This window comes from Venturia canescens, chromosome 2 (assembly GCF_019457755.1).
Source record: "Venturia canescens isolate UGA chromosome 2, ASM1945775v1, whole genome shotgun sequence".
Taxonomy (NCBI): domain Eukaryota; kingdom Metazoa; phylum Arthropoda; class Insecta; order Hymenoptera; family Ichneumonidae; genus Venturia; species Venturia canescens.
Genome location: NC_057422.1, coordinates 4,539,814 through 4,561,194, shown reverse-complemented (window position 1 = coordinate 4,561,194; position 21,381 = coordinate 4,539,814). Strand labels below are relative to the sequence as shown.

Sequence of the window (21,381 nt, the reverse complement as noted above, 5' to 3'; positions counted from 1 at the left end):
CCTCCGGTATACTTCATTTCTATTGGAACTTTATAGATGTATTCAGCGTTTCCTTTCCTCTTTCTTTCTCCCTTTTACTTTCTGTAGATCCAAAGTCCCCCTTTTGCTCAGGGATGAGTAACATACGGAAGAAGGGTCCTCATCTTTGCCATGATGAGCGCGCGAGACAGAGACAAAGAAAGAGGGAGAACGGAGAAAAGAGAGCCGAAGATTGACGTCTTTGTCGAGATGCCTGATCTCTCTATATCACTTTCCCGGTGGATCTTTGTCATCCTCACGACCCTCGCTCGAATGTTCTTCAACCCTCGAGGAATTTGACTGTAGAATATCACACTTATCCGCTCTTCCATCCATTATACGTACACTTTCAAACCGATTTTCCAACTTCTATTCCTACTTTGAGTTGGCAGTTTTGTGTAATGAGATATATTTTTCAAACTGAACCGCCCCTTGCGATCTCCCATAAAAACGATAGAAACGTGCGTTCACGCTCGTCAAAAGGCTTTCAAACACCTATCGCGCTGTCTGGAATTTCGTTTAATAAAATTAGCCTCATTCCAATTCTCGAACGCGATGCGGGGAGCGCCTGCTTATATTGCGTGTTAAACGCACAAAGTATATTTTTATTATTACTTTTATGATTTTTTATTATTACGCTGTGGATGCAATCCTCGTAAAACTGACTATTCACTTTTTCTTTCTCACGAAATCCCATTAACAAAATTATCGTCTTTTCTCTTTGATGGAAAGGAGAGAAAAAGTTTGTTTGAGTACGTGACGATCAACGTAACGTTATTTTACGTCATACTTCTTCTCCTGTAAAATATGCAGCGAAATATAACTCGATGTCTAACAAAAAAGTCACTATTAAGGCTACCGCGTTGACTATACCATAATAACGCTCAGCACGTTTTTGCGCTATAATGTCATAAATATATGTATACACACTTATTACGAAATAATTGAGGACAATCAACTGAATCAACTCGAAATAACTTTTCCATTAAACAATTCTCTCCTTCTCTTCTCCTCTCGCTCGCGTTTGATTCATCACGAAATAGCAACGTGTTGGACGGGAAAAAACGAGGCAAGAAAAAAGTGTCTCATTATTTGATGGTATCTGCTGGACCGTAATGCCTATTTGTCTCTTTTCGAGCCTCGTTTCTTTCAGACGAAATTGCTCAACCAAAATCGTTGTGATATCATTTCGGCACGAGAGCTGTGCTGGGAGCCTGAGAGCCAAAGAAACGACCAGGGGCGCGTAATCCTTGTTTGTGATATCCGGTGTGTGTGTGTGTGTGTGTGTGTGTTCATGTCTCTGTGTGAGTCAGCCTGCTCTCACGTTGAGAGGACGATGGCCAAACGAATCAACATTTCGCTCAGGTGGTTCAACGATCATTTTTATATCAACGCTACAGCAATCTCTATGAAATTGCTTAAAAACGGGGCATTCATTCCTCGTGAGAATCGTGACGTGGGTATGCGAATTTTGATCCTTCACGAAACTTGACTCCTGTTTTGAGTAAAAAATCACAATAAAAAACATGGCCCAGTGGGATGTGCGGATTGAGGCCAACAATATCTTCCCTCATGCTACGAACTCGAGAACATTTATACGTGGCACTACTAATTCCCGTGCGAATTTCAGAACTCCTCGAGACGACTGCACATGAAATCTCTTTTTAAAATTTATTTTGATTATTAAAATTAATCCTTTTTTTAATACTCTGTACCAAGACTCCGGAGCACTAAGTACGCCTCTCGACATAGGATTTTTCGATCAACCAAATTTTAGATTGAACACGTCGAATATGCATTATACCTGGATAGGATTTATACGCTGGATGTTGAAAAAATTGAAAAACTCGATCGGATTTTTCCCTGTTGCAAAACCTACATGAGCCAATCGTTCAGATTTTTCATCTCCATACTTCACTGATTTATACAATCCAAATCTTTCTCATTTATTCCCCTAAAAGTTCTGAAGTAGGTATTACATTTTTCGTAATGCCTCGTCGTGCAGCTGATTCAACTGCAGGACCTTGAGAACGTGCCGATCATTGAAGATGAATCTACTTGAGTAGATATACTTTTATATAAAAAGATTAAATGATATATCCATGGGAATATAAAGGGTTTTGAGAACGGAACAAACCCAACGATGGGACGATCGTCTCGTAAATCTCTTGATGTCCGATCGTTCGTTGCGGGAACGAGGAAAAGGAAAAAAGAGAAAGAACAGCGGGGAGAAAGGGGAGGGAGGGAAAGATGAAAAAAGTTTTATATCAGTTTACACACACGAGAGAGAAAGAAGTAAAAGGGAGGGGAGGGCGTCCATCGACAGGGTACGAGTTTACAGTTGGATCAAGAGAGAAAAATAATCGAAAAGTATGCCACTTATCGTATGAATATACGTACATATAAAAATATCATTTTCTATGACTTTTTAGAGGATATTCTCAATGTAAGATTTATCAACTCTGCGTCTTATCCGGAGTAGTGGTGCGCATCGTGTTCGCGTCTACATATCGAAGCTGTAACTATCATTTGTGAATGTCCAGCTCGACGCTGAACTCACTAAAAGTTGATTCTTCATAATTGAGGCTCATTCGAACCGTCAGTTTATAGATATCAATCAATTTTTTTAAGCTCATTGAATATTTTTTACTTCCACTCAGTCGACAGCTTAGTAACATAATATCGGACAGGGAGTCTATAAAACGAATTAGATATAGCAAAGCCACACAGAAGCCAATGTGGCATCATTCTTGAGATAACGCGCAGCGATCTCATTACAAACTCTTTCCCATCGAAGTAGATCCGATTATATCCACCGCTAACTCGGCGAGCCTCTGAGACGAGCAGCGATGCGCTGCGTATTTGCTTGAGATATGCTCGAAAAATCAATTTCTCGTCACGCACATACGCGGTGAACCATGCTCGAGAGAAATGGAGATGGCGGAGGGGTCATTGGAACGAAAATGCCTCAATCCTGTTGGAAGCCCCGGTTTTTTTACGTTATCATCTTGCATGTATAGCGTCTGTCGTGGCTCAGCATATCAAATAACTGTCATATTAATGGGTAACGCATCAACCAAGTGCGAGGAAACGTTTATTGGAAATTCCAAAAGATAAGTTCGGCGCGTATATGCATTCATCGAATGATATTGAAAGAATAGATTTTTTGGACAATCGCAGAAACGTTTCTCAATAATATTTCACGAGCGTCTTTTATTTTAAGATTTCCAAAGAGAAAAACGATCGATCGAACTCGTGAGAAATACGCGATCACCAAAACTGATGTGTCTCTTTCTTCGTTAGTCTGGTTCAGAGCCTCCGAATGACCATTTTTACGTTGACCATTCGACGAGAATGAACCTCGGATTTACGAGGGTCAAATAACTTTTTTCTCAGGATTGAATCGAAACGAACAACAGCCACCGCAAATAAAGTTCAACACGTGTTTCCAACAGGTGTTCGCGCATTGGACTTTCTCTTTGTGGTGTGAAAATCGTAATTTTGAGATAGAGTCCTTCCAATATGCCGAGAGCAGCGAGCCGCAGTGTCAACGAAACGAGACATTGATTCAGAGCTGCCGAACGCGAAGGGAATACACGGCACGGTCGTTATAAAAACTATAACTTAATAAATACGAGGACATCAGGGAAGAGCTCATTGTTCCCCTTACGTGTGTGTCTGCAAGGAGCAGCAACACAATGGAGCAAACTTTATTGAACGTGAAATAGAGGGAAGGGGGCGCGGCAATAAATAACTCGATAATAATAAAAACGAGGCCGCGGTGGGTGTACGAATGCGTATTCGCTGGCGGCGAGATCGAACGTACGCGTATTGGCAGGAAGCTATGCACGTATGTATCGATCTACTTAAAAGGTCGTTAGCAAAAAAAAAAAATGAGTGCAGATACTCTTTTTAACGTCAGTACGAGGCAAAAAAATTGTTATTGAGTTGCAAACTTTTTGTGATAAGTTTGCTGGCTGGAGGGTGCGCGTTTTTAATCTGAAACTTCGATATTGTGTATTCCGAGCCTACTAAATTTCCTGGAACTAATCAAAGTCTGTTGTGTCAAGTAATTTCTCAATTAGTCGTTCGTCAAAGTAGATTGAATATAGAGTTTGGATAATCTCGTTTATGTAGTCGCTCCGAAATGGTTCTGACGAAGGGTACGGAGATTGCCTAATGCCGCGTATCTAGACCGACGTCAATGATCTATGGAGGACCATTCCATTGTGATCGCGCCGTTCGAGAAATTTCTGTCTGTTCACAATGGCTGTCTAGGAATCGTAGATGAGATTAATTGGCTCGAATAGGTCTATTCAGAAAATCAGGAGCTCAGCTGGATGCAGCTTTAATGGTGCAGCCTCATATGGGGGAAGGGGGGGGGGAAGAACGTATGAGAGCATTCGAAGAGTCTTTTCGTATCTTTTATACCAACTGCCACTGCTGTGGATCTCGGAGTAATTCCGTTTTTTTCTTCGCTCCTCTCGACTGCGGTACGTGACCTCGTCACACGTCCTACCAAACCGGATTTTCACTTAGCCCTGGATACACATTATGAAAGCAATGAAAACTTGGCTTAGCACATTGCTGCGGTTTATACATATGTTCATCCGTACAGTTTATATACATGTATATGCTCGATGAGGGTGCAACATTGCGCGCCCGAGAGAGGATTGTAGCCGCGCACACGCCCGCCGCGTACTCATACTTACCGCGTATACACGTTTAACGTGCATACATACCTTGCGAATGGTCCACGTCTGGCGGGTGTTTGGTGTCGCACGATTTAACGAGAGTACTAAAATACCGAAGCTACCGTGTAGCTCGTTTCCCGCTGCGCGCTCTTGCGACTACGATGAAGAAAACTTTACATGTATACATTTCTATAGACCTGTTGGTGTGTACATGTACGCGTGTAGATACGTACTACGTACTCACGGTGCAGCACTCCTTGCGGCTTCGATGTACAAGTGCCAAGATAGAGAAGAGAGAAGGACGATACGCCAGGATACACGTAGAGCTCCAGAGAACGAAGCACTCTCCATCGACCTATCGTAACTTCCGGGAGCTAAGTCGATTTACGCTAAAAGGCAGCGAATTACTAAGTTCTAGTCGCGGAGCTCGCGCCGTGCCATCGACTCTTCTCTTGGTGCAAAGCGTCTCTCTCTCTCTCTTTTATACCGTCAGTAGGGACGTTACAGACGGTATACAGCCTCTCAGTGCAGTACACGGTGCTTATCTTACACGGTGCAGCAGGATATTCGATTTGATTCTCCTTTCGGAGATATCCCACAAGATTGCTATTTCCGTACAGCAGACTCCGTCAACTTGAAAGCTTTTTCCGTCATAAGTAACGAACGCCGGCAGTGGCTCTTTAACCAGCTGAAACTTTCGCCTTTGATGGTCTCTTCTTAATCTTTTCGTGTATTTTTTTCCATCTCTTCTTCTCCTTTGGTTCTAGCGGCCGTGACGCGTTTGTGGGTTTTATCATTGCTGTTAAAAGTATAATGTTGCGGTCGAGGAAAGAGTTTGGAAATGGGTTTGATTGCATTGTTTCCTAGGCATTTGACTTTTCAGTTCATAATGAGTCATCATGAAAATTTTTGTATAAAAATGAGATCGTTCTTTAAATGAAAACGCTGAAACCTTGGATAGCGAGCACTGAATGAAAGGAACTCGTATGAACTGCTACCATAATTTCCTAACTCACATTATAGTCGGTACTAAATATTGGCATGCGCGGTGAATATCGAACGTGTTAACCACCACGCGACGAATCCCAAATGAACGGAAGTTCGAAGGGTCGAGAATGGAGAATCGGCGCAAACGTTACTGGTAGCTGCGAAGCCAGACAGCCGGAGTGCTGGTCAGACCGAGACTTGGCTTTTGGTGATCCGCAACAAAACCTCGAGGATCAAGAAGCCCTTCCAGTGTAGGTACAACGGTTTAAAACCTAAGTCACTTCCGACCCCTTGTGGACAAGATACCCCGGGACTCTTCCATTAGCTCCTGTGCAACAATAATTTTTTTTCGATCCGGAGGTTAGCATCGACTAATTCAAAAGCAGCACGGAATTTTTTGACTCTAAATGCATCTCACGTGGATCCCTAGCATTGTGTTACTCTGCGTGTACGTTAATATTTAGAAGTTTTAACGAGGTATACACGCTGCTGCTAGTTACATGATGTCAGAGATTCCTCGTATACGCTATGAAAAATAGTTGGCAGATGTTTATTATTCGACGTTCCTGCTCTCTCCCTCTCCTTTCTATTCTCACTCCGCACTATTATCCCCCGAATAGTCGTACATAAATTAACTGTATAATAATCCAGACACGAGGAAAACGTGATGGGGATTCAAACAAGAGAACGTTCAGCACTTAAATACTTGAAGATGTAATTATAAAACTCATCTCAGTGTTTTCTTCCTTGCTCATAAACGCACATACAACATGACGAGTTGTATTTTCCACATATTTATTTTCATCACTTGGCAATCTTACGTGTCGACCCTTTTCCTATTGGAGTTTTGAGTTGCAGGAAAGTTGAATTGATAATAGATAAACTTCTTCAGATTCAGCTGCAGTGTTAAGAATTCCAAAGAGACGAAATTGATTCGCCTCGTCATCGTACTGTAATTTCCCTGTCAAAGCGAGAATAATATTCTGTTAGAGTCGAACCCAATCGAGTGATAAATCGAAATTGTGATTTCTATGAAAATTATGCAGAGCAAGAGTAGATTGGAATTTAACTTGCCCACTTTGAGCTGCGCATTTACTTCGGTCCAACGAGGCACAAGTTTCATTAGTGGGACGCATTACGACAACCGATTCATTGACTCGCAATTATTTTGAAAAACAGAAAGAAGGAATTTCGATAACCTGCTTCTTGTGTAAATTCAAATTCTGAAATATTATCCGCGTTGATTTTTTGTCCATTCGCACATTTACACAAAGAAACAAGAAAATGGTTAAAAAAATGTGATAATAATGCTCGTAGGGTTCTTCCTAGGCGAAATGACATCCGCTATTTTCAGCGAAGCTTCGAGGAGCCCGCTTCCCATCGAACTATCTTTGCACCGTCGTGAGTTTATTGACTTCGAAGACTGATTGGATTACTAGGAAAAGTGAGGTGTTCGTGGAGAAGTGTAGCTAGAGAATCACTAAACAGTGATGTGTCGATGTAGAATATAGAGTAACTTGACTCGAAGCCATAGATGAAACGATAAGAGCCCTGCCGGTGTGATGCTAATCGATCGTTCCGTCTTTTCAGTCGTTTATTTTCCTCTACCAAAGGTCTTGATACACCTTTCCGAGTTCGTGTCCATTATGTTGCTAATTATAATGATCCGGCATCCGTCGATCAATTTCGTCGTACTTCATTTTACCGAGGATTAACCGCGACATTTAGACGTTACGTTTCCGGGAGGAACGATCGGTGAGCTAAACGCACTTGAACGCAACGAGTCTCGACCCTTTATATACGTGGAAATAACCACTCGTCACTCCGCAAGAGCGCTCTTCGCTTATCTGTAAGTCCATATCTCTCGAAATAATACCGTTGCGCAGCGGTGTCTCTTTTTCCCACTTTTGTCCACCACTTTTCCATATACGCGCGCAAAAGAAATAACCAGTTTTTCGATGAATTCCAAACGTATATATATCGAGAATAGTACTAGAACATCTCGGCGTCTACTCTGTGACGTGTAACACCGGATAGTACTGGCGATACAAGGGATTCCGCCCTGGGAGTATACCGCGTTTCCAGCAACTCCTCTCTCCCTCTCCTTCTCTCTCTCTCTCTCTCCCTCTTACCCTATCGTTCGCTGAAACATGCAGCATGGGAATGGCAGCTGGCCGATACTCAAAGCTGTCAGATAGAATTGCTCCTATGAACGCGTGTCATTTCCCCGAACAATTTCTGTCTTGCTCATGTAATGAAGTGTTGGAGATTGTTTGAAGAAATACAAGAAAAAAGTAATACTTCGTTACAGTAATAATAGCGTATCGGAAATGATTGTACCGAATGGAAGCACAGAAGTGGTCATGCTCCGTTGATTAAAACTGCGTTGACTCACTCGTGTTTTTTCTCTAAACGATGAAGATTTTTTCGCGAGAGAAAGTATAGCAAATTCTTCCATCTAAAAGAGGGTATTTTAAAAACTATTTATTCATGTGACGATACGAGCTGGAATTTGATGATGGGCATAGGGCAGGAGAAAACGATGAAAAACGTATGTGAAAGGCACAAAGGTTGAAAACCGCACCTTTAGCTACCGTACACTTTGACGTTACGAAATGGAACTTTATCCAAAAACAAGCGTTTAAAAACTCTACATCCCCGCAATGACGTAATATCCGGTTCCAAACCACCTGTATTCACTCAACAATAACGATGGTAATTATGGATAAAAATGAACCGTTTAGAACTCGAGACTCGTAAAAATTTTATCAACTTCGCGAGCGCTTTATCCACAACCTTTTTCTACTTTTCTCGTACGTCACATACACATATATCGCGTGTATGCGAGCCTGTATAGGTCGTTCATGGCGATATAGCTTGCCGCGCCTTAGCAAACTGGTTTCAGAATGGTCTGGAATATCAGATAACATTTTATCGGATTCGGGGAGAAAGAGAGACCTCGCATAAGAGAGAAGGGCTCTTATCGTACTTCGGTATATTATGTACAAAAAGAGATGTACGTGAGGATTCGAAAGCTCGCGCAATGACGATGGTCCTCGGTTTCTCCTATGTCTCCGTTTTGTATTGCACACACGAGACGTTCCGTGCAAATCGTACGCCGTTTTATTCAGCTCCATCTTTTTTATTGTTATTTTTTAATATAAAATTACAAAATTTAAAAAATAAGGTTGAAAAACTGTTTGGAAACGTTGGAGAAAATGAAATTTCGTACTGTGGTTTTTTATTCGATTCGTTTGCACTTGGAGCGACTTGGAGTCTCAAAAAGAATTGACGTCTCACCAAGTTCTTGGCAATCGCAATCCGGATTCTCTTTGAAATGGAAGAATCCGGAGCATCGCACGATAGTTCATGAATTAAATGCTTCATCAAAGACGATGATTTCGTTGAAATATAGTTGCACTACCGTGTTTTTTCGTTTGATTTATTTGTATATCTATATTGCTGAGGAAGCATACTGGAAAAACCAGGAATTCAATCAACAAAGTATTGAAGGAGCCTGCTGGTCTCGAGAAGGGTCGAAAACTACGTAGTCGCCGGAGAGCTCCGCTAGGGCCGGGAAACTTGTGTGAAACGAATTTCATTACAACTTTTATCCTGCGTAACCTATTTCTCAAATATATACCAAGACAATTGCATCAAACCACTTTTACGATCTTTCGTCTCCGAATCTTTTCCAATAAATCGACAAATTTGATTTACTTTTTGTTTCATACGAGGTTTCATTGTAAATAGTATCGAAAGTGTCGACCGGTAAATAAAGCATGTAGCTGTCTGCGAAATCATCGTCAATAGGCTTCTTTTCCGCCCCGTTTCTTCTTATCAGAGCAGTGACGTGGTAATTGCTTAACCTCTGGCGTCTCACTGGAGTCAACCTATCGGAAAGTCTGCTATTCATTGCAGCGCGTCTGTACACTAAAAACTGCAATGTAATACACGTCACTCTGTTATTATAGCTTCGCGAGAAGCGATTGGTCGGTCTGAATATAGCGGCATTCTGAACAGTCCGCAATTGAGATCTATCACTTTCGGAGTGTTCGTGAATTGATTCTAAGAAAGAGAGAAAGAAAGATACCTCGAGAAGGTAGCAATGCTGATTATTAGCCCATAAGAGATGGCTGGGTGTGACTAGAAAGCACGAAAGTAACGAGTATTTATTTTGTTTGTTTTGTTTCAGGTGGTCATTGTCGAGGAACGTTAGGCAACTAATCCCGGATCGTCGCGTCACGCCGAGAGGCGTTTTGCGTTGAGAAAGGCGGTCAAATACGGGGTGAAAGATTGAACGATGAGCTAGCAAAATGCGCTGGAGGATGAAGAGGCGCGAGCTGTCGGTCTGGGCATGGCTCTGGCTGTGGTTTTTCGCGGCCACAGCCGGCTCGCCGTCTTCCGGGATTCGATCGGGTGTAACAACGAGCGAGGAGCCGTCGAGTAACGCTGCCGGTCTCTCAACGACTATGATCCCTTCGCCGATCGCAATGATAACGCCGCTGCCGCGAACATCAGCAACAACGACAGTCGTACCGGAAACATCGTCGAACGCGTTGTTGCACGATTTTCATTTCACAAGAGCGCAGTACAATGTATCGATAGCTGAGAATTCGATAGGCAAGACTTACGTGTTGCCCGAAGAAAAAATGGGCATAGGTCTATCGAATCTTGATCGCGATGTCGAGATCAAGTATCGCATAGTGGGGGGTGATCGTGACAAGTTCTTCAAGGCCGAGGAGAGAACGGTCGGTGATTTTTGCTTTCTTCTAATACGGACACGAACCGGTAACGTGGACGTGTTGAATCGCGAGCGGAAAGATCGTTACGTGCTCGAGGTGCGGGCTACGGGTACAAGACGCGCCGCCCGAAATAAGTTGGTCGTACTCGATGCCGAGACGACGGTGATCGTTACAGTGCTGGACACGAATGACCTAAATCCCTTGTTCTATCCTACCGAGTATAAAGAGACCGTTACCGAGGACACGCCTCTGCATCGCAGTATCCTCAGGGTATCAGCCGAGGACGCCGATCTCGGTAGAAATGGCGAAATCTATTACAGCTTCGCCGAAGAAACCGATCAGTTCGCTGTACACCCAGTCAGCGGAGTCATCACGCTCACGAGGCCACTCCGATATGCTGAGAGACCGATATACGAATTAACTGTATTAGCGGAGGATCGCGGCGCACTCTTTCATCGAGCCGGCACGATACGAGCTAGCACCGCTCGGGTCACTATCAGGGTACGTCAGGTGAATCTTTATGCTCCTGAGATTTATGTTAACCACCTGCCGGAAATATTGGAAAACTCGAACGCTGACATTTACGCGATAGTCAGGGTCCTCGATAGAGACGAGGGTATACACGGTCAGATCGCCAGTCTGGATATTGTGGGAGGCGATCCGGACGGCCATTTCAGAGTGAGACCGGGAGGCCAACAGCCCGGGGAGTACAACATCGAAGTGCTTCATCTTCTGGACCGTGAGCAAGCGCGTCAGGGATACAATCTGTCGCTCCGCGCCGTAGATCGTGGCATACCTCAACGTTTCAGTTACAAAATCGTCCCTGTCCATCTATCCGATATGAACGACAACGCACCGGTTTTCAGTCGGGAAATTTATGACGTCAAAGTGCCGGAAACCGCTCCGGTAAATACCCCAGTAATCAAGCTCAAAGTTACGGACGCTGACGAAGGAAAAAACGCCCTCGTGTCCCTCGAGATTGTCGGTGGAAACGAAGGCGGTGAATTTTATGTTAATGCCAATACCGGAATGCTTTACACCGCCGTACCACTCGACGCTGAGAAAAAAGCTCTCTATACGCTGACCGTTTCGGCGGTCGATCAGGGCAACGCCGGTACGAGAAAACAGTCATCGGCTAAAGTCAAGATCAACGTGATCGATACGAACGACAGTGATCCAACTTTCGAACAGAGCGAACAGCTCGTTTGGCTCGATGAGAACGAACCGGCGGGTACCTCCGTTATCAAGGTCACCGCTAAAGATCGCGATTCCGGCGAGAACGCTTACATATCCTATTCCATTGATAACATCGAAAAAGTACCATTTGACATTGATCCGTTTACCGGTATCGTTAGAACGAAACAAGTCCTTAACTACGAGACGATGAAACGGGATTATCTGCTCGCGGTGCGAGCCAGTGACTGGGGTCTTCCTTATCGCCGTCAAACCGAGATGCAGCTCCGCATTAAGCTGCGGGACGTCAACGACAATCGTCCGCAATTCGAAAAGATCGATTGCAAGGGTCACGTGCCGCGTTACGTGCCAATCGGATCAGAGGTAATAACGATATCAGCGATCGATTTCGACGCTGGTAACATAATAAGCTACAGAATCGTATCAGGAAACGAGGACAATTGTTTTTCCCTTGATTCGGCCACTGGTATACTCTCGGTTGCTTGTGACCTCGCGGACGTTAAGGTATCCGAACGGGTCATAAACGTTACCGCGACTGACGGCACACATTTTGCCGATGTCAATCCTGTCCACATACACCTCGTTAACGCCAAGAGAAATCTCGGCTCTCAAGTTAGAATTTTGAACGACGAGGGAGGTGCTTTCGAGTGTCGTCAAACCGGCGTTGCCAGACGCTTGATCGACGCCATTGCCGAGGCCGAAAAGAACAACGCACCCACGAGAGACGACGAATACACTTTGACACCTCGTCGCTACGGTGGCAACGTTCACGCCCCGGAATTCGTTGATTTTCCTAATGAGATTAAAGTCAACGAGTCTGCGAAAATCGGTACTAACCTCGTCAAGATACGTGCCCGGGATCGTGATCTCGATTACAACGGGAAACTCGTGTACGGCATTTCCGGCGGTGACGAGGATTCGGTGTTCGGTATCGATCTCGAGAACGGCGACATCGCTATTATCGGACATCTTGATCGTGAAAAGGAAAGCGAGTATTTTTTGAATGTCAGCGTTTATGATCTCGGCAAACCCCAAAAGTCGGCCTCCCGTATGCTCCCGATAACGATCATCGATGTCAATGACAATGCACCCAAGTTCGAGAAACCGTTGGCCAGTTTTAAAATATCCGAAAATGCCCTCAACGGAACGAATGTCTTCAGGGCGAATGCCACCGACGCCGATCTCGGTGAAAACGCTAAAATAACGTATTTCCTCGTTACGGAAACTCGCGACTTTACGGTCGATCCGGTCACCGGGGTTCTCCGTGTGTTCGGTAAACTTGATCGTGAAAGACAGGAAGTTTACGAGTTAAAAATTCGTGCTAGGGACAACGGTGGGCATGGTAGCGACGCGCCTCCGTTGTATTCCGATGCTCTGGTCAGAGTCACTGTCGACGATGTCAATGACAACGCACCCAAGTTCGCTCTCAACAGTTACACCGTCAAAATACGCGAGGACGTGCCAGTCTGGAGTGTCGTCGCTGTCGTCGAAGCGATAGATCCGGACGAAGGTCCGGGCGGTGACGTCGAATATTTTCTTTCCGATGCGATGGAAAGCGAAGGCTTTTTCAAAGTTGACCGAGTCTCGGGAACTATTAGAACTGCTCAACACTTGGACTTTGAAGAACGCCAAGTTCACACACTCACGATCGTTGCTAAAGATCGTGGCGAACCATCGCTCTCCTCTGAAACAATGGTGATCGTTGAAATTGTTGATGTCAACGAAAATCTCCATGCCCCCATTTTTGAGGATTTTGTTGTTTCGGCAAGTGTCTCCGAGAACCAACCCATCGGCACCCTCGTTACGACCGTTCGAGCCAAGGATCTCGATCCACCCGGCGGGGATTCCAGAATCGGGTACAGCATACGGGGCGGAGACGGAGTTGGACTATTCAACATCGATGAAGCAGGTAAGAAATTTTCCTAGTATAACAATTATTCATTTTCTTTTTAAACGATTTCTTATTTTTCTCTCCATACCCGCGCGAATAATGACGTTGTTCGTACCCCTCACCAGAGTAGCCTTTCGAATTTAAAATTAAGGAAATTAGATCCACCGCAGAAAATTCGAGTAGTAAATCAACTCGATTAATTTCGCTTCTTAGGCACTCTTTTTATTGATTCCATTTGTTGTTTAATATTTCGTCTCCATTATAAATTTGACAATTAAAGTTCCAATTCGAATATGCAATGTAAAATATATTCAGCTGGTCTGTAACTCAATCAGAATACATCTGCAGATATCCAGCAGCAGAAAACTTTCGTACGTTAGTTAATCATTAGGAAAAAAAACCTTGGCACCGTAACCACGTAATTTATTCGACCTCCTTTGTCCAAAGAATCGAGTGTACTTAAATTCATAGTTACCGGGGGATAAAAGTGTATTTTCAGGGTATGTTTCATCGCTTTAACGAATGCTCACTCGAGTGTCCGTCCCGCGATTGACGCTCTGCGTCAATGTTTGACTCGCAATCTGAAAAAGTTTGCCGTTTCGATTGAGTTAACCTTCCGGAGTTGTTGCTTGCCTACACAACTCTGGGTTTCGTTAGATCCTGATAATCATAAGAAAAAAACATTTTTTGAGTACGAGTCCAGCAACTCGAAAGTACTTTGCATGAAAATGAACAACTACAATTATTTTTGGACTTCGCGAAGAGTTATGGTGACTCAGAACAGCCAACACATTGACAAGTATAGTCTTCGTTGTCAACGGTGACCGCGCATCGCTGTCAAGAAACTCTTTACTCCACTGACCGTAAATCCGGGTGAACACCCCAAGGCTCTCGTCTCCTCTTATCCATAAAACGATAAATCGTTTGGTCGCCAGAGAGTCAATTAAGCCTGATGTCGCGCGCAAAGCGTAGAGGAGAGTTTCTGCGAGAAAGGTTTTCTTATACCGGGAACCGATAATAAAATGGGAGCGCATCGTTGTCCAACAAAACTCCCGCGGTCCGTGTTCCTGAGTCACGGTTTCTGCTCGATGCGCGACTGTATCGAAGGGTATATATACTTCAGCTATACAAGCAACCTCGGCAACACGAGAGCAGAAACTCTGGACATAGAATCTCGTAAAGAGTCTTGGTACATTCTCTCGAATCAGCAGCCATCATGCTGGCTACTCTTTTCATCTCTCCTTTCATTCTTTTTATTTCGCGGACCTGTTTCTCGCCTGTGTACTTTCGAGACACTAACCGGAGAGCATCATTACCGCAAAACCGTTCGCCGTCTCTATGCCACTTTGAAACTCGACAATCTTGACTTTGACTCTCCGGAAAATGATCGCTTTCAATTGGTAGGGAGGATATAATTAACGAGATCTGAATTAATTGAAGTTCGTCCGATGCAGCGGAAAGTCGCGTATTTTATAAATGCCAGACAATTTGATCAACGAGAACTCATCGAGTTAGCTCGGAGTATTTATAATTTGTCTTGCTATACGTTTTGCATGAGGAGCAATATTTTTTCGGGAAGACACATAATAATTATCTAAAAAAGATTCGTTGGAAAACGTCAAACGTTAATTGGATAAAGGGCCAGGGCAGCGGAATTAATTCAATGATGCTTCGTGAAAAATCGTTTCTTCGTACGTATCTCGTTTTGTCCTGTCTCCGTTAATTGGCGAGTAGACCGCCACGACAGAATTAATTCGATGATGGGATTTAAAAAATCGTTTCTCCGTATCTCGGTCTTGATTTTTTTTTCCAGTCTCAGACTGTTATTTCGTTTTTTTCTCACCTCCTCTGCATACACATTTTTCTTGAGGATGGAATCACCCGTCACGTCGGTTAATGGCCGCGACTCAAAGCCTGGATTGTGCAATATCGCACGAAAGTTTCGCCCGGCACGAACCAGAGTAACATGCACAAATTGAGAATTAAAGAAAAGGCTTGCCCTCAGTGAATCTCCGCTGAAGCCACTTGTACAGTGTTTCATTATGTGGCCAAGCATGAAAAAAGGTGGGAGGGGAAATCGTTTTTTTCTGTCAATTAACCAGATGATTCACGATTTAATTCAACGTCGTTTTCATGTGTCCGCATAAAACTCTACGCGGCGATAACGGGAATGTTCACGATGACCGCGGTTACATTATTTCAATTTGATTTTTTTCATCGCCGGTGAGGAAAAAAGGCCGATCATCGTTCGGACCAATTAATACCTTTTTTAATCGCGCACGAACGAGGAAAAAAGTAAGGCTCAAAGTAGTTTCGCTTCGGTGAAAACGAACGTTGCCTCATTTCAATGAACCGAATGAACTCTCCCGTGAAATCATTCAAAATAAAATGAATGCCTCGTTGACTGCACTAAACGTAGCTTCGGTCAGGAGATTCTATACGGGGAGTCTCTCGATTTAAACGATCGTAAAAACAATCATGGCAAAATAATAATCTCGATGTTTAAACTCAAAGCGCTCAATGATAGTTCCTGCTGCTCGACGGTTCGCCAAGATTGCGTGAATCAAAAGACGATCGTGCAATAGTACGCGGAAGAATATTAACCATGCTCAGCAGCGCGAAACAAGCTAGACCAAACGAAGAGGAAGAACGAATTCAATTTTTCGTTCATTCATACATCTTTCGCTCAATCTTTATCCGCGCCTATCTCCCCCCTTCGTCCTCCCTACTTTCCTCTCTCTCTCTCTCTGTCTTTTCCGCTCTTACGCTCTAATGGTCATCGAAGAAATAATGGTTCTTTGGACACAGCGGTGGCTATAAATTGTAACAGGGTGACGCCTCGATGCCACTCGCGTACATTTCGAACGATAAAACGTACGCCGGAATAAAAGAGAGCGAGGGAAAGAGAATGGCGAAGAGGGCGAGATTGGAAACGAGACAGGATGCAAGAGAGGGCGTTCGGGGGTGGAGTGAAGAGAGAAAGAGAGAAGCGACTCTGACTGCGGAAGAGTACCTCTTTACGGGAGGGAGAAACTCTGATGGGGTCTATACAGTGATACGTAAAAACCCATAGACGCGACACACATCTACATATACATAAATGCAATTGGTTGGTCCAAGTGAGCGCTGTCGACGATTCGGTCACATCCGAGAGGCACCCCCATCACTGTATCGTTACGATACTAGTTCGGAGCAACATCTAGCTGTGTGTGATGGATACACAGCGAGAGTGCTAGCAAACACAAGGGCCTGTTTCACCTGATTTTACGTACGAAGCCGCACAGCTTACGCTTCTATCATTTTGACCTCGTCACACGTACGCGCGTGACTAATTCCAGTACGTTGATTCGTACATTTCCTCTACAAATCCGCGCGAGACTACGGATAACTCCGTTCCTCACTCTCACTGCGCGGCGTCTCTGTCTCACACCGTTTCACGAATATCGATCTTTCTGTCATGGAAAAATAATACATTGTCAGCTGCCTCTGTGTTTATGCATATTCAGGTAAGTGGGTGGAACGTTGGGTCGAACGGTGGTCGATCGTAAATATTCATAAATCGTAACTATGGCACACGTACGTGCGTCAATTGCCTACGTATTGGCGATGCATTTCTGCTTGTATGCACGCCTCATGACGGAGAGCGTGTATCATGGACTCGAGACGCAATGGATTTGTTACTGTCATAAATGCAACAGTTTATTTGACTCTTGTCGCCCTGTAATTCTCCTGCTGATACTCGTACTGCTGCCTTGTCTTTGCGAACCATCTATTATCCTGAGACAGAATCAAATACGTAACACAAATCTACGGTAATGGAGCAGGGCGTGAGAGAAGGTGGTATGATATGATTCTACTGAATAAATGCGAGTTTGTAAAAGTGTGTCAGGTCGAAAGGAAACCCCGTTTCTTCGATTTCAGTCGATCGCAATGAAAACGATGATAAATAATTCGAGATTTCTTGGGAAAAGGAGTATTTTAAAAAAAGATATTCGTCATATTCCGCTGGTGCGATTTAAAAATCACGAAAGATCTGTGATACATTGAATCCTTGAGAATATCGGGATTTTTTGTTTGATGGAAAACATATTGAAACGTTGAGAGGAAAATGTCTGTGCGCGAGGTTCATCGTTTAATAACGCTCTGGCAAAGAATCGTTTCTTCTTTATTTTCTACTCCGAAGTTCCATTACTCGTACCTTTGGCGTTGAGAATGCTACTTTGTTTGAAAGCCTCGAGAATCGTCTCTCGTTTTCCTTGCCTCCTTCCCTCCCCCGCCCCTCTCGGCCCCTTATTTTTCATTCTCTCTCTCTCTCTCTCTCTCTCTCTCTCTTCCTCCTTCTCTTTTGCTATATTTTCGCCTATTACCGCGTGGTGCATAAGCGGAGCGAAACGAGCCAAAAATTCTAGGAGACGTGGAAAACGGGTCAGCCACACGAAAACCCGACAGTGAGTCGTTGAGCTGTACCCAGCCAGAAACATAATGTTGCTAAAGCGGATAGACGAGAATCTGGGAGCCAGCGATGCACAATGCAACGGCACCCCCTACTTCCGATCTTATGAAGCTTCCCCCTTTTTATATAGATCCTCGGCTGTCGCTTTCTCCGAGCTTCCTCTATATTCGCCTCAATATCGTTGCTGCAAAATTTTCAACCGAACTCATACGTATTTAAGAGGATCGCGAATCGCAACGGGGATAATCACGATAGAACGCTGTTCAAGCAGTATTTTCACGACTGGAAATTTTCAGAATTTTATTCGAGCCTGAACATGTGACAGATTAAATACGCGGGAGATGTGTTCGCGATGGCAGCCCAGTGAATGGAGAAAAGAATCTTTTTTTCTGATTCTCTAACGATATCTGGTCCAAAGTTCACGTCTTTCCGGCACATTTTTATGGATTTTTAATTGAGACGAACAATAATTGCTGACTCTTTTCCACATCCATTCTCGCGCGTCTGTTCCTTCGATTTTTTTTTCTGAAAATGATCAGCCGTGCACGATCAATTTCAATAAAAATAAAATGGCGAGAGTTCATTTTTTTTAATCCTTTCAGCGTTGAAAGAATAAATTGCTTCAATTCTCGATTCATATAATAACTTGAAAGAAAGTGATGTTGCGCTCTATTAAATAATCTCACTCCACATTTTAGTGTATCTTTTGACACGCGGTGAAAAATGTTTCGTGCACAGCAGCCCCTAATATAATTCGCCGACGTCTGGTGTGTGGCCAGAGCATTGTGTGACGAATCTCATTGTTTTCCCCTAACGTAAAAAAGGGGGAATGAAAGGGCGCGAGAAATTAAAAAAATGCAGATAATAAAAAAGAAGGAGGGAGATAAAGCGTGGGATTTGAAGAAAGGTAGAAAAGAGAGAAAGTGGGAAAGCTCGCAGGCGAGGGAGAGTGACGAGACCTCTCGTTCCGAAGCAGACGGGAAGTGCGCGTCGCACAATCTCGCGTTTCTGACGTGTCGAGAATCCGGGTGGGTGTAAACCCTCGTTGCGGATACTCTTTCCACTCGCAAAGCTACGTGGGACCACACGCTGCGACATTCATCGTATGAACCGATTGAAAAGCAAAAAATTTACTGTTTACGTATTCTACAGATGAACGAAAATTAATTCATTCACGAATTCATGAGACTGGAATCATTTTAAATAATTCAATTTTACTCGATATCTTTTATGCTTACTCGAATGTTGCCACGATGGGGAATGAAAATTAGATCGAACTTTTACAGAAATTTATCACATCAACTCACTACGCAAATGTGTTGAACTCGCTTTGGTTCATGATAGCAAAATTTTATTCTAATCACCCTCCTGCATTCCGAGCATCGACTCCCGTCATTATGCGTCATCACAGGGGAGTTCACAAATTCATTAAAAACAGAGTACACCCCAGCGAATCCAAGTTAGATAAGTTTCGTAACTTTTCATTCAAAAGTTGAGAGTTTATGTAAAGTTATACGTCACGAGAGATATTATGCAAAGTTATGAAAGTTGCAGAAATGATTCAAGTGTGCTTACCGAGACTTTTATCAAGCATAATTTGCTGTTATAAAAGAATGGGCAAGGTCGATAACCGATATTTTTCGCAACGTCTTGGTGTTACGTGAATCGCTCTGGTATCGGTTTAGAATACAAAATAGCCGGCGTGCACAGAGTACCCAGTAAAAGATTGCAAGCCCATTTCGACTGGCCTCAAGTTACGTGAAAAAATGAGCGCTCATAACTATTCCATCGTGTGTGTATACGCGCGATAAAAGTTGCCATTAATTATACGCCTGTGACTCGTGTAATTTCTTATATGTTTATATACACACACACACACAGGATGCAGCAATCTGGCCATAACGGCAGCGATACGGCGCCGCAAGACGCATCAAAAAAATCGTTCTTGAGGTGTTGACTCACGGAGCGAATTGTGTTATTTTTTTTCAATGCGTATATACGCCACATGCGCGAGTGTGGGTGTGTGTCATTCGATATTACAGACCCTGCAGGCCAAGACTAAACATAAACTTTCGAGAGTTGAAAACCCCGCGGAGCCTCGTGTCGGCAAAGGGTTTATTTGCTCACGTGCATACCACGCGAAGAGCGCAGGCAACGGAATTTATGTTTAAGAAAGCTCCGCATACGAGGCTCATTAGTGACAACTTTTTCGCGCAATTATTGTCAACCTGTTTCCGCATCGGTTCGAATTTTAAGGAAAAAGTTGCAATCAACTTTTTTGTCGATTTTTTTTTCAACACCAACTTTTGCAAGATTCGTATTTTCGGTACTGACATGCACGCATGCTTCGCGCTCGCATCCCTCGTGACAGTTTCGATGATATTTCTTTTCAAACTTACAAATAAACAAAAGTTTTGTAGCTACACCGATACTTGGTAGTATAAATTGCATTTGAGTCGATGTTCTTACCATTTTATTCTCATGGGATAAAGATGATTTTTTTAAAAAGAGATAACACTGTCAATTTCAAGCATGTGAAGCTGCTTTAAGTCACTCCAGAGAATTCCATTGTTTGTTGCATGCTATTGAGCACGAGAAAAAGCATTGTGTGCTGTAGAATTACATTTTGGCATCGCGGCGCACTCTGTAAGTTTAGAGGATTTCTCCACGCACGAGGTGCGTACGAAACCACCTTGAACCCACCCTTTTTTATTCGGCTCTCGTAAATGAGTCAAATTCTTCAGGAAACTTAAATGAAACTATGAAAATGTAATCGAATTCCCTCGTCACCGCATTGCTCTGTATTTGAATCCGACATTTTCGTGTCTAATTGCGAAGCTCGCGCGGTGGTAAAAAAAATTCCATGAATATTCAATACGTCGGATAGAATTTTTTTTCATCTCTGCGTGCGTATTTGTACACACGAGCATATTACACATAAATATAAATGTTTTTAACGACGGAGGTCTCGCGAAATTCGTAAGCGCGGGGCGACATAAAAAAGCGCGCCGGTCCCTGTTGTTTAAATACACGGGCAGGAAAGCGGGGTGGGGGCTCCATTGCGTGAATTATTTGAAAATCATGAATTCGGGCGCACGAGCCATCGGTTGAAGCGCGTGTACGCACACACATCGACACATCGACACGCATTCAAGTGCGCCGACATGTATGAACACGTTTCTAAGGGCGTGAGCATTGTGTGGATGCTGAGAATGTAGTTTCCCTTTTAGCATCCAATTACCAGTCACGTAACGCGTTACTACTCCGCGCAAAAGATTCCGCTACAGGATTGTCCTGTAAAACACGTTTTCAACTCTCCGCGCGGCGCAGCGCGGCTCGGCCGCCTCGGTGTTGTACGCTATAAATGCGCGTCGCGCAAACTCCTCACTTTGGGCCTCT

At 43.7% G+C, this 21,381-nt stretch overlaps 1 protein-coding gene across 5 annotated transcripts in view; it reads left to right on the top strand.

The window, feature by feature from the left end:
- Nucleotides 1-21,381, top strand: part of kug (kugelei) — a 284,544-nt gene that overhangs the window by 105,781 nt on the left and 157,382 nt on the right. For all 5 annotated transcript variants that reach the window (XM_043411966.1, XM_043411965.1, XM_043411964.1 and 2 more), the window contains exon 2: nt 9,895-13,547. In XM_043411966.1, coding sequence (XP_043267901.1) covers nt 10,016-13,547 — 3,532 coding nt within the window. In that variant the 5' untranslated portion in view covers nt 9,895-10,015. The remainder of the gene's footprint in view (nt 1-9,894; nt 13,548-21,381) is intronic.